General features: G+C 36.0%; 3 protein-coding genes across 3 annotated transcripts in view; 1 reads left to right on the top strand and 2 right to left on the bottom strand.

Annotated features, from left to right (window-relative positions):
* Window positions 1-1,794, top strand: part of LOC132543909 (nestin-like) — a 35,280-nt gene extending 33,486 nt beyond the window's left edge. The window contains exons 24-25 of the mRNA XM_060207459.1: window positions 474-565; window positions 1,164-1,794. Coding sequence (XP_060063442.1) covers window positions 474-565; window positions 1,164-1,305 — 234 coding nt within the window. The 3' untranslated portion in view covers window positions 1,306-1,794. The remainder of the gene's footprint in view (window positions 1-473; window positions 566-1,163) is intronic.
* A 5,224-nt stretch (window positions 1,795-7,018) lies between these two features.
* LOC132543911 (rootletin-like) lies at window positions 7,019-9,580 on the bottom strand. Its single transcript, XM_060207461.1, has one exon. It carries the CDS (start codon window positions 9,569-9,571, stop codon window positions 7,019-7,021), a length of 2,553 nt encoding a protein of 850 aa, XP_060063444.1. The 5' UTR covers window positions 9,572-9,580.
* Window positions 9,581-9,585: 5 nt separating this feature from the next.
* LOC132543995 (uncharacterized) lies at window positions 9,586-10,969 on the bottom strand. Its single transcript, XM_060207553.1, has 2 exons — window positions 9,695-10,969; window positions 9,586-9,630 (listed from the first exon to the last, which is right to left on the bottom strand). The coding sequence occupies exons 1-2, from the start codon at window positions 10,967-10,969 to the stop codon at window positions 9,586-9,588; spliced, it is 1,320 nt and encodes a 439-aa protein (XP_060063536.1).
* Between the last annotated feature and the right edge of the window lie 1,339 nt (window positions 10,970-12,308).

The raw sequence follows: 12,308 nt of genomic DNA, 5'->3' as shown, positions 1-12,308 counted from the left end.
TAAGAATTTATCACAAGACTGTCTTTGTATTTTATATAAAAATTATGTATCAGATTAGAAAAATTGGCAAATTTCAATGCAAAGAAAAAGTAGAAAGCACTGATCTGATTGGTCAAAACTACAAATGTTATATTCTCCCTGGAAAAAATATCATCACTTATTAAGTTTTTAACAAATCAATAAATTTCTATCTCTCATTGGCAAAAACGTAATTAATTTTTTTTCACTATAATGTTGAATGTTCTACAGAACATTTCATGACATATCACAGACTTTTATTGATCATGTTTATGATAGTTTCATTTTAATATACAAATAAACTTTGGACTGTTCTTTATTTTTCTTTCCTTTAACATATTGTATTTTTGAAAGTAAAGACATTTGTGCTTTCATAGAATGTGAAATGCTTTTGAAATAACATGATAGTTCAGTTTTTATTACAAAATATTACCACACACATTTATGTTTTTTAGATTGTACGGACATTTGTGGTATTGAAGAGTACTGATAAGAGAGTGCTGAGAGCCCTGAAGGAGAAGGAGAAGATAGATGGACCACTTGCCAGGTATATATATTGTTTTTCGTTGTCGCCCGATATCCAATATGGCGGTTGCGGCCGCCATCTTGAATTTGCATTCCGCTCATTATCTCAAGAACGACATCACCGGCGATCACCATTTTCACTGGGCATGTTGGGTCTATGGACCTTCACAACCCTATTGTTTTTCGTCGTCGCCCGATATCCAATATGGCAGTTACGGCCGCCATCTTGAATTTGCATTCCGCTCATTATCTCAAGAACGACATCACCAGCGATCAACATTTTCACTGGGCATGTTGGGCCTATGGACCTACACAGCCTATTGAGGTTCTTCACAATCTCAGCCCTGCACCCAACTTTATAATAAGGCTGTGGGGTATTGCCTGCGTTTGTGGAGCTATTTTTTTAACATATTTACACAATCATGGTTTCCCTGAACATCCACCTTTAAAAACTTCTCAATTTCAATCAGTGGCATTGTGCTGAGACTTCCCTGAAATAATCCTGAGATGGTCCTTATCAAGAATTGTTAGTTAATAGTCTTTTTTTTTTTCTTTTTTTTTTTAAATGTGATTTAATCTGTAATATACTGACAGAGAATGTTTTATTGAAAATTTTACAGAGAAGCCAAAAAAGCCTTAAAGACACTGGAAGTTTTAAGAGAGCTAGGCACACCATTGGGTAGACGAACCATGACACCAAATCACAAAGCGGTCACACCAGCGATTAGCAACGTCATACGACCTTTGACACAAAGCATTTAGGAGCGATCGTTGAGTTCTACAAACTTTGTCAAATGACAAATGGTACTTTATCAAAGCCAGGCTGTGAATCTCTTGAGAACTAATGAAATTAGAAACAAAAATATCTCTACATTCATGTTGGCATTGATGTTTCCAGTTGAGAAAACTATTTATGTAACATATCACCTATTATTTTTCACATGTTAATTAAACAGAATATTCTTGGAGCTAAATACCTGGGTAATAGCTACCTGGTAATTTTTATAAGAGGTTTAAACATGTAGATAGAAGTCATGGTGGCATAGCACAAAGTATGAATAGTATTGCACCCACCAATTTATTCTCTGGTTTGTTTAAAGCTGCAACTTCCTGTGAACAAAACAAAAGTGCCTTCATCACAAAAATTAAAAAGATATCAAAGTGGTTGCCACTAGTTGAATTAAAGTATAGTATTTTTAAGACGAGAGAAAATTTTATATTCTTTACACCAATAGAAGTGCCAACAATAGTGTATAGATGTGATTTTATTATATTATAAAATTAAGTTATTAAAGATAATACATTGTTATTTTATTTATGGTGACATTTCAAGACGTATTATTTTTGAAATTTTAATTTTACAAAATGGCTCCCCAATTTTCTGTGATCTATGTCTATATTTGATTTTATACCATAGTTACATGGTTAATCGTAATGTGATAGGCATTTTTAGCCAAACTGCCCTTTGGCGTCCTTGTCCAAACTGTTAAGGTATATTAACATTATACTAAGTGTGTGTGATTGTAGATATATATGTACTGTTGATATGTTGTTTGTTTATTTTGTTACTATGTACTTTACTGTTGCTTTGTCAGATACATTGTTTAACATAATGAGCTTCAATTTCCCACATTCTGAGATAAATGAAATATCAAGAAAATTTTAACTATATTATCTATAAAAAAAAATCCCATATGAGCCAGCTGTTGTTATTTTACTGGTGCCAAACTTCAATCTTCTGTCCTTACAAGCAAAGGGAAGAGTTACCAACAACACTGGGTTGACATGGTTACAGAAATCAGTGTTTGCGAGAAATAAAAAAAGACCAGCTGCTATTTGGTCTAAATTCTAGAGAAAAAATGTGCTGTTTGTGATTTTTCTATGTCAGAGTAACAAATATTAAATGGTAACTTGTTTTATTTTTCTTGTGTTATTTGTTAGCTCACATGCTGGAAGGTGTGCTGCATCCTCTTGCATCAGCTTTTTCTTCTTAACATCTTCTTCTTGATAACCAAAAGGCCAAGAGTCAAGTTATTTAATAGCATTCTAAGGTGAATAGCTTTCACAATTTTCATGCTTTCAAGGTCATAGGAGTCAAATGTATCTAAAAGTTCATATGACTTATTACGTATTAAAAAAAGGCACAGGGTCATGATATTGTGCTAGTTGTGTGAATAGATGAAAGGCTTTTAAGATTGCTCTCTATACAGCAGTAAAGTGTGTTAAAAATTTAAAAAGACTTTTTCATAACAAAGAGGTCGAAAGTCATGATATTTGACAAGTAGCATGCTGGAATGAATGACATTGATCCACTTTCTAGGTCGCCATGTTTTGATGTCTTTAAATCTTCAAATGACAATCTCCTGATTAATCAAATTAAGGTTCTGTATTTTATTTTGTTTTAGTAAGATGTGTCTATTGGTTACATTTAGAAAGTAAAGGTTAGCACTTAACATAGAGAACTCTGTAGGTGGCCTTGATTGTAAGTTATTGAGGATATCACCACAATCAGTAAACCTGTTGACGTCATCATCAATATAAGAGTGGAGTTACCTATTCTGATAACATCGAATCTAACCCGGTATTAAGGACAAAAATGACCTCCAAGATATGGACAGAGAGTTCCTATGGATTGCCAAAAGACACACAATTTATGGACCACAGTCAGCAAAGTAACATGTACTATTTTATGTGTCCTAAGCCATAGCTATGTCCTAAGCCATAGCTGTAGTGTTTCACTGTCCAGATTTCTGTCTTAAGCCATAGCTGTAGTGTTTCACCATTCAGATTTCTATGTCTTAAGCCATAGCTGTAGTGTTTCACCGTTCAGATTTCTATGTCTTAAGCCATAGCTGTAGTGTTTCACCGTTCAGATTTCTATGTCTTAAGCCATAGCTGTAGTGTTTTACCGTTCAGATTTCTATGTCTTAAGCCATAGCTGTAGTGTTTTACCGTTCAGATTTCAATGTCTTAAGTCATATCTGTAGTGTTTCACCATTCAGATTTATATGTCTTAAGCCATAGCTGTAGTGTTTCATCATCCAGATCTCTATGTCTTAAGCCATAGCTGTTGTGTTTCATCTTTCTGGTTTATATGCCTTAAGCCATAGCTGTAGTGTTTCACCGTTCAGATTTCTATGTCTTAAGCCATAGCTGTAGTGTTTCACCGTTCAGATTTCTATACCTTAAGCCATAGCTGTAATATTTCACCGTTCAGATTTCTGCCTTAAGCCATAGCTGTAATATTTCACCGTTCAGATTTCTATGTCTTAAGCCATAGCTGTAGTGTTTCACCGTTCAGATTTCTATACCTTAAGCCATAGCTGTAATATTTCACCGTTCAGATTTCTGCCTTAAGCCATAGCTGTAATATTTCACCGTTCAGATTTCTATGTCTTAAGCCATAGCTGTAGTGTTTCACCGTTCAGATTTCTATACCTTAAGCCATAGCTGTAGTGTTTCACCGTTCAGATTTCTATGCCTTAAGCCATAGCTGTAATATTTCACCGTTCAGATTTCTGCCTTAAGCCATAGCTGTAATGTTTCACTGTTCAGTTTTCTATGCCTTAAGCCATAGCTGTAATGTTTCACCGTTCAGATTTCTATACCTTAAGCCATAGCTGTAGTATTTTACCGTTCAGATTTCTATACCTTAAGCCATAGCTGTAGTATTTTACCGTTCAGATTTCTATACCTTAAGCCATAGCTGTAGTATTTTACCAGTCGGATTTCTTTGTCTTAAGTCATATCTGTAGTGTTTCACCGTCCAGATTTCTATACCTTAAGCCATAGCTGTAATATTTCACCGTTCAGATTTCTGCCTTAAGCCATAGCTGTAGTGTTTTCCCAGTCAGATTTCTTTGTCTTAAGTCATATCTGTAGTGTTTCACCGTCCAGATTTCTATACCGTAAGCCATAGCTGTAATATTTCACCGTTCAGATTTCTGCCTTAAGCCATAGCTGTAATATTTCACCGTTCAGATTTCTGCCTTAAGCCATAGCTGTAGTGTTTTACCAAAGGAACAGAAAACTGAATCTGAAAGGGTTCATTGGAATAGGGTTATAAACAGTGTGGACAAAATATTTTTTTCAAAAGAAGAGAATGTTTTAAAATATACCTCTGGATACCCATGATTGTAACTAAAGAAAAAACATCATGAGCGAAAGAGAAGTCAGAAATACTGTGGAGACCCATGATTGTTACTGTAGGTAAATATCAGACACGGGTCTAAAGAGAAGTCAGAAATACTCTGGAGACCCATGATTGTTACTGTAGGTAAATATCAGACACGGATCTGAAGAGAAGTCAGAAATACTGTGGAGACCCATGATTGTTACTGTAGGTAAATATCAGACACAGATCTGAAGAGAAGTCAGAACTGTAGGTAAATATCAGACACGGATCTAAAGAGAAGTCAGAACTGTAGGTAAATATCAGACACGGATCTGAAGAGAAGTCAGAACTGTAGGTAAATATCAGACACGGATCTGAAGAGAAGTCAGAACTGTAGGTAAATATCAGACACGGATCTGAAGAGAAGTCAGAACTGTAGGTAAATATCAGACACGGATCTAAAGAGAAGTCAGAACTGTAGGTAAATATCAGACACGGATCTGAAGAGAAGTCAGAACTGTAGGTAAATATCAGACACGGATCTAAAGAGAAGTCAGAACTGTAGGTAAATATCAGACACGGATCTGAAGAGAAGTCAGAACTGTAGGTAAATATCAGACACGGATCTGAAGAGAAGTCAGAACTGTAGGTAAATATCAGACACGGATCTGAAGAGAAGTCAGAACTGTAGGTAAATATCAGACACGGATCTAAAGAGAAGTCAGAACTGTAGGTAAATATCAGACACGGATCTGAAGAGAAGTCAGAACTGTAGGTAAATATCAGACACGGATCTGAAGAGAAGTCAGAACTGTAGGTAAATATCAGACACGGATCTGAAGAGAAGTCAGAACTGTAGGTAAATATCAGACACGGATCTAAAGAGAAGTCAGAACTGTAGGTAAATATCAGACACGGGTCTAAAGAGAAGTCAGAACTGTAGGTAAATATCAGACACGGATCTAAAGAGAAGTCAGAACTGTAGGTAAATATCAGACACGGATCTAAAGAGAAGTCTGATGTCACTGAGTAATGATCTGTATGTGAAAATGAAGAAAGGACAGCTATGTTTTTTGTCCACAAACACAGCTTCACACAAGTACGGAACATAAAGACACAGCATTTGTTTTAACAGGAGATTTTTATGCATCATTAATATCTAATAGCTATATATACCGTTTTATCAGGTTGATTTCCTTGTTGTAATGATGTTCTGTTTTCACATGTTAAATGTTTAAATGAAATATTAAATGAAAGCAGTCTTCAGATATGCTATCACAGTAGAGTATATACAGTGTTTCTGTAGTCGGATATTCATCGCTTCTATTTACCTATTTTTAGATATATTGAAATGTGTTGTAACATAATTGCTCTGAGACTGAAAGCCATCTTTCGAACATTTATGATGGTATGAAGTACAATTCCTTTGAACATGTTTTTATGATGAAACATGAAGCTTGATATCATGCATTTTATACGAATTTAATGGAAATGGTAGGGCCTGATTCCAGATTGATGTGACCAAAAATGAATTAAAAAATCATATTTGACCTTTCGACAAATTTTGAACCCAACGTTAATTCTGCGTATACCAATCTTCATCATTATGGAAAAATCAATATTTCTATAAATGTTCATGCTTTCAAAGTTACTACTCTGAATAATGCAAAATGCACTGAAACTTCAAGGGTTTACCGTCTAGTTAAACGGAAATAATCGTGACGTTCCGTCATAATCTGAAGCACCCGAATCTTTCAGCTTTTTTTAGGAATTTACAACAAAAATTACCACTTAGGTTTCAATAGAGTCTCGTCTTAATGCACAAACGGCAAACCAACGCCATTTTAGATACGGCACTTGTCAAAGTTTTTTTGTTTATGATCAACTGATAGATTCAAGTAAGCACTAACTGTATATTATCGGTACAGGTAATATCTTTTTAATACAGACCGATAAATGTATGAAATCCTGCCCCGTACCATGAGTGAATACTAAATTTGAATACATCGGCATTATTTTATGCAGTTTTGATATCCGTTTCCCAGCTTTATTTTTTCCATATTTATGTTTGCATATCAGAGTCCATGGTAATAAGGAATTGATTCATATTTATCTCGATTTTGTGGTTTTATATTTAACTACTATAACACAATTGGTGGTACTGATTTCAAAACATTTTTTTCATAATAGAACTACTTTATTATTTTCAGCAGCAAATACAATCAGCATCAGCTCATTCTCGCTTTCACTCTGTACACTTCCTCACTATTTACACTTCTTCAAGTATGATGCTATATACATGTATTATAGTATATCACAGACATTTTGTAAGACTTTTGGCAAGTATGTGTAGAGGCAGATCTATCTACGTTTTTTCACAGCGTTCTGTAAGCGTGCCTTGTGAATCTGACTGTACCCTGCCCGTCTGTACGTCATTTGTCCAGTGCTATTTGCGTATATGGATGGTAAGGTTGGAGTTGATGATTCCGTCGTTTTATCATCAACATTTACCTCAACATCGTCTAAACTTCTCGCCTTTATGTTCTGAGTAGACAATTTCGAGGGATTTTGAACCTGTAGGCCTTGCACAGTTTTTGAATTTTGTTTGTTTTTGTATTTGTTCCGTCCCTTTTCACTACGTTCTGTGTCTATATACAGATCTCCGACCCAGCCTTCCAGCTGTTTCACACGCGTGTCAGAGTCAGTCTGCCGTCGTTCGAGGAACTCTATCCGATAAGAAATGTCATCAGGTCCTTTTCCCTTCTCTTCCAACATTTTTTTCATCGCAATACTTTCTTCTGTCAGTCTTTTATTGCTGGCTTCGATTTCATCAAATCGCTCCTTTTTCACTCTCCATTCACGTTCATCTTTTTCCATGAGTTTCATTTTCACGCTCATCTGTTCCACGCGCATGCTCATTTCAAATGCTCGTTCTTCCGTGTTTTTCTTCTGCTCCAAGTCTGTAACTACCTCCGAATATTTATTGTGCACTGTCTTCAGTTCTTGTTTTAACTCTTTATTTTCTCTTTCCGTTGCTTTTGCCTTTTCTACAATTTCTCCGTCAACTACTAATGCATCTATTTGTTCTTTTAATTTTTTGATTTCCATATTTTTCGTAGATTCCATCGATAACATCTTTTTGGTAAGTTTTTCAATAATTTCATTTTTTCTTTCCGTGACATTTTCCAATTCTTTTCGTAGCTTACTCTCCTCCTTCCTTTTTTCATCACTCATTTTGTCAACTTCAAGACGATGTTGTTCTTTTGTTCTCATCAATTCCTTTTCTTGTAGGTCACATTTTTTCCTTAACTCATCTAGTTCCCATTCTTTTTCCCCTAGTAACGTCATTTTGGACTTTTCATCGTCCAAAGCGCGAGACATTTCATCCTGCGATGATTTTAATTTATCTATTTCTACGTTCAAATTCTTGTTTGTTTTCACAGTTTCCGCTAATTCTTCTTTGACGTGTTTCTTTTCTGTTTCTAATGCGTCCTTTTGAATTTTCACCTCTGTAAGGGATTTCTCCATGTTTGTTTCTCGTCTTTTACATTCTTCCAACTGCTTTTGTAACTTTTCTTTGTCAGATTTCAGTTCATGAATTGTCACCATGGATTCTGCAGATTCTAAAACACGTTTTTCGTTTTCATCTAGCTGTTTTTGTAATTTTTCCTTTTCTGATTTTAATTCATTAATCTCATCATTCCTATCATTGCTTTCCACTATTTTCTTTTCACTGATTTCCAGCTTTTGTTGCAAACTTACTTTTTCGGTTTTAATCTCTTCTAGCTCTTTTACTACCTTTTCGGAAATTTCCACTTTCCGTTGACTTTCCTCAAGTTCTTTCTGTAACTGTTCTTTTTCAGCCTTGACCTTTTGCACCTCATCTTCGATTCTATCTCCGTTGAGAGCATGCATCAGCTCATCCAATTCCATCTTCTTCTGGGACAAAGCCTCTGAGAGAGCTTTATTTTCCGCTTGTAATTTTTCGGTGTTTCCACCAGGAACGCCTCCCTTTTTTTCCTGAAACTTTTTTATTTCCCTCTTTAGCTCTTCGTTTTCATTTTTCCATTTCTCTACTTCAGTCTTTTCTGCCTTTTCCAGTTCATGTATCTTTTTAACCTGATCAAGACATTCGGCTTTTAGTTTCATATTTTCCTCATTCAAATTTTGATTGTCTGTTTGTAAGCTCACTACATGGGATTTTAATTCCATCTTATCCCTTGCTGTCGTTGCGCCATCTGTGGAAACTTCAGCATCCTCTTTCGCAGCATCCTTGAATTTTTCCAATTCGTATTCAAGTTTGTTTTTATCTGATAGTAATTGTTCTGTTTCCTTCTTTCGACGTTCCTCTGCTGCTTTAAGAACACTGATTTCTGCCCTCAGAGATTCACTGGAACTAACATTACTCTTCTCCTTCCGTTCACCAGAGGGTCTTTCTAAATCACGAAGTCTATTGCGCAACACTGTGATTTCATCGTCGAGTTTTTGATTGTCTGTTTTCAGTTCTTCAGTCGTTTTATTTAACTCGTGAACTTTGTCATCTAATGTTTTATTTTCTTTCTTCAGATACTTGATCTGTCGTTTCAAGTCGTAATTTTCCGCATCGAAGTCTTTACTTTGAAGACTTGGCGACTTGTTAGTCGTGTCCTCATCTGCGACGATGACCACGGTGTTTTTACTTTGATGACTCCCACTTTTCTTCTTATCCTCTTCCATATGTTCCATGGTTGTTCTAATAGTCTTATTTTCGGCTCGTAAATCCTCGATATTCTTAACGAACTGGTTCATTTCATTTTCAAGCTGTGTTATTCTCTTCTTGTATGTGACTTCAGCCTCTAGCAGAGTTTTTCTTTCAGCGTAAACAGAATCATATGATTCTTTTACACCTTCTGAACCGGAATCGTCCGGCTCCATTTTTGAGGAAGATTCTAAATTTTTCGATTGATGTGTGACTGGTTCAACAGGCCTTCTTTCTGAAATATGAGTATATGAATCAGTCCGGACACTATCATCAATAGAATCTTTGTTTCTACTGACGGTAGTATCTCCACGTCTTGTCTCTAATGATGTACTTTGGGGTGGTTTGTTCACGACCCCGCCTAATGCTACTGAAGGATCCAGATTGTTAGTTTGGTTTTTATCGGTATTTGGTTGTGGGGATTCCCCAATTCTCGCGTGCGTCACTGCTGTATCCTCGACTACGTCCGAAGCTTTGGTAAAACGTTTTTTCGTTGGTTTGACGTTTTGCCGTTTCGAAAAACTATCCTCCGATTCCTGGAGACCAGTCTTGTTTTCTCGGTAGTTCACCTTTATGTCAGCACTTTCGTGTGAGTTACTGTCAATATACTTAGTTCCTTCGACGGGACTTTTCGTAAAGTCTTTAGATTGATTTTTACTTCCTTTTAGGGGGTCCTTGGTATCACCTTTTTCTGATTTCACAGGAGATCTATCGTTCTGAACGACCTCTTTCGGAGACGCTGTTGTAAGTCCTTTCTTACTTTCCGATGATCGGCTGTCCTTCTGAGCTTCTATATGTCCAATTATCCTGATGTTGGTTTCTTCTGTTTGTGGTGACGTGTTGGATCTTTTATCAGATTTACTTTTCCTTTTAGAGTCACCATTTTCCACAGGATTATTTTTGTCTAAAGACACAATATTTCTTGATGTTCGACTTTTGTCTGGTATAGCAGAATCGCGTTTAAAGTGGGGCGATTGTCCGTTTTGTTCACCTGTGCTGTGATTCTCTACCGGCTCTTTTACTTTAGAATTTGGTTTAGACACAACACTGCTTCGCTCTATATCGCTACTTTTATCGTTGTTTTGAACATTTTTGTTTTGAGGTTTCTTATATTTCTCTCTTTCTGCTGTATCACTAACTTCAGCTGTAACAGAGTTAGATTGTTTTAATGACTTTTTTGAAGATGTCTTTAATTGTTTCTCTCTATTTTCGGTGTGTGTAATGTTGTCATCAACACTCTGGTGCTCGTTTTCGTGCTTTGTCTGTTCCCGGACTTTGGATTTGCCAATCGTCCCACGAGGCGAATTTATCTCCCTTTTATATTCACCTTGATGGGGATCTCTTGTCTTTACATTTGACTTCTCGGAAGTCTTTTTTCGCTTTTTCACTAACTCAACAGATTCTCCTTTATATTCTACTTGTGATATTCCAATAGATTTATCATCTATTACCGGAAGAGAAATCGAACCCTTCTTTATAGCCCCACTTTTGGAGCGAAGGGTTTTAGACGAGTCTGTGTCAAACGTACCCTGGCGTACGATATGTGACCTGCTTACAACAACAGACTGTTCCATTACATCGGCGTCCTCGACGCCATTTCCGACGCCATCTTGCTGGAGTACGTTGTGTTTTCTTGACTACGCCATGTTGATTGTTCACTCGAGATTGAAAGTAGACAATTTAGGTTCCGACACCAGCCGGTCTCCGGGTCCTGAAAATACAAAACATAAAATAATTTTACTTGTGATGAATATGGGTGGCAATTTTAAAATAAAACAAATACAATTTCACAACTATGTCGTCATCTTTATAGTTGCTCCTTGAAATATTGAATAGACTGAATATGAAAGTTTATCAAAACGGAATGTTGTATACATTATCTATGACATATAACGTATATTACTCATTTTAAGATCTGCACCAATAGAAATTTAACTATGTCCACGTACAACAAATATTGTTAGAATAGTAGCGAGACGGCAAGTCAGACTCAATCGACTTCCGATGAAGGGTCAAAGTTGAAAAAGTTTTTATGTCAGTTGATTAAGTTGTGTAATTTGGTGATAGTATTAAAAGAAGATGCAATCAACACCGCAATATGACAATACGTTGACGACATTGTTCCAACATATAAACACCAATACATGTTAAAGAGATTTTTTACTTATTATCTGTACTCTGATGTTGGAGAGCTCTGTCAATATTTGAACATCAGACTATGTATATAAACATACATTATATAGCAAGATTTTAGAACCACTTGAAGGTCTATCAACGTTTTATATTAAAACACAACGACTGTCGGTGACGTTGTTCAGAACTACACCCCAGTACTTGTTTGACAGAAGTGTACAAACAATCAAAAACTTGCGCCTATAATTCTGGGGGCAAAGTTCATATCTATAACATATCCCTGTTGTCTATATGTGAATATATCGTTACAGAATCAGGCATACCGTTATTCTCTTATTATTTCATCCAGTATTACTTTAACAAGATAATGTTAAGGTAAAACTTGACATACGAATCCACCTACAATAATTCTGTGACACAAAGTTACCACATGTATAATACAACTCTACTAAATCGAGAGGTGATTACTACAACAAAACATACAATGGACAGGTATCTTAAGATGTCTGTGTAGTTACTACTATCACAATGACAACACTGTCACTAATTTCACACTGACCGGGCACCTTGTGTTTGGGTTTCTTTGTTAAAAGGACTTTGTGTTATTTAGAGATATTTGTTTTGTTGTGAGTTGAGAACTTTATGAGACGTGACGATCAATACATCGATAATATTGTCACAAACTCTGTTATCATGGTAGTTCCCAAATGTTGCAACAAGCATTTGACATTGGTCTGAAGATGTTATCCTAACTTACTCCAGATATACGGTGGTATCTGA

The sequence above is a fragment of the Ylistrum balloti genome, unplaced genomic scaffold, assembly GCF_031769215.1.
Source record: "Ylistrum balloti isolate Yb309-2 unplaced genomic scaffold, AGI_CSIRO_Ybal_v1 Utg369772, whole genome shotgun sequence".
NCBI lineage: Eukaryota > Metazoa > Mollusca > Bivalvia > Pectinida > Pectinidae > Ylistrum > Ylistrum balloti.
Note: the sequence above shows the minus strand (reverse complement) of the source record. Positions and strands in the feature narration are given on the sequence as shown.

Bases quoted from the DNA above. Each gene is read 5' to 3' on its own strand.
- LOC132543911 (XM_060207461.1), bottom strand. From the start codon at position 9,571: ATGGAGCCGGACGATTCCGGTTCAGAAGGTGTAAAAGAATCATATGAT.
- LOC132543995 (XM_060207553.1), bottom strand. From the start codon at position 10,969: ATGGAACAGTCTGTTGTTGTAAGCAGGTCACATATCGTACGCCAGGGT. The intron at 9,631-9,694 runs GTCAGTAGAAAC...CTCATATTTCAG, and splicing joins CAAGACGTGGAGATACTACC to AAAGAAGGCCTGTTGAACCA.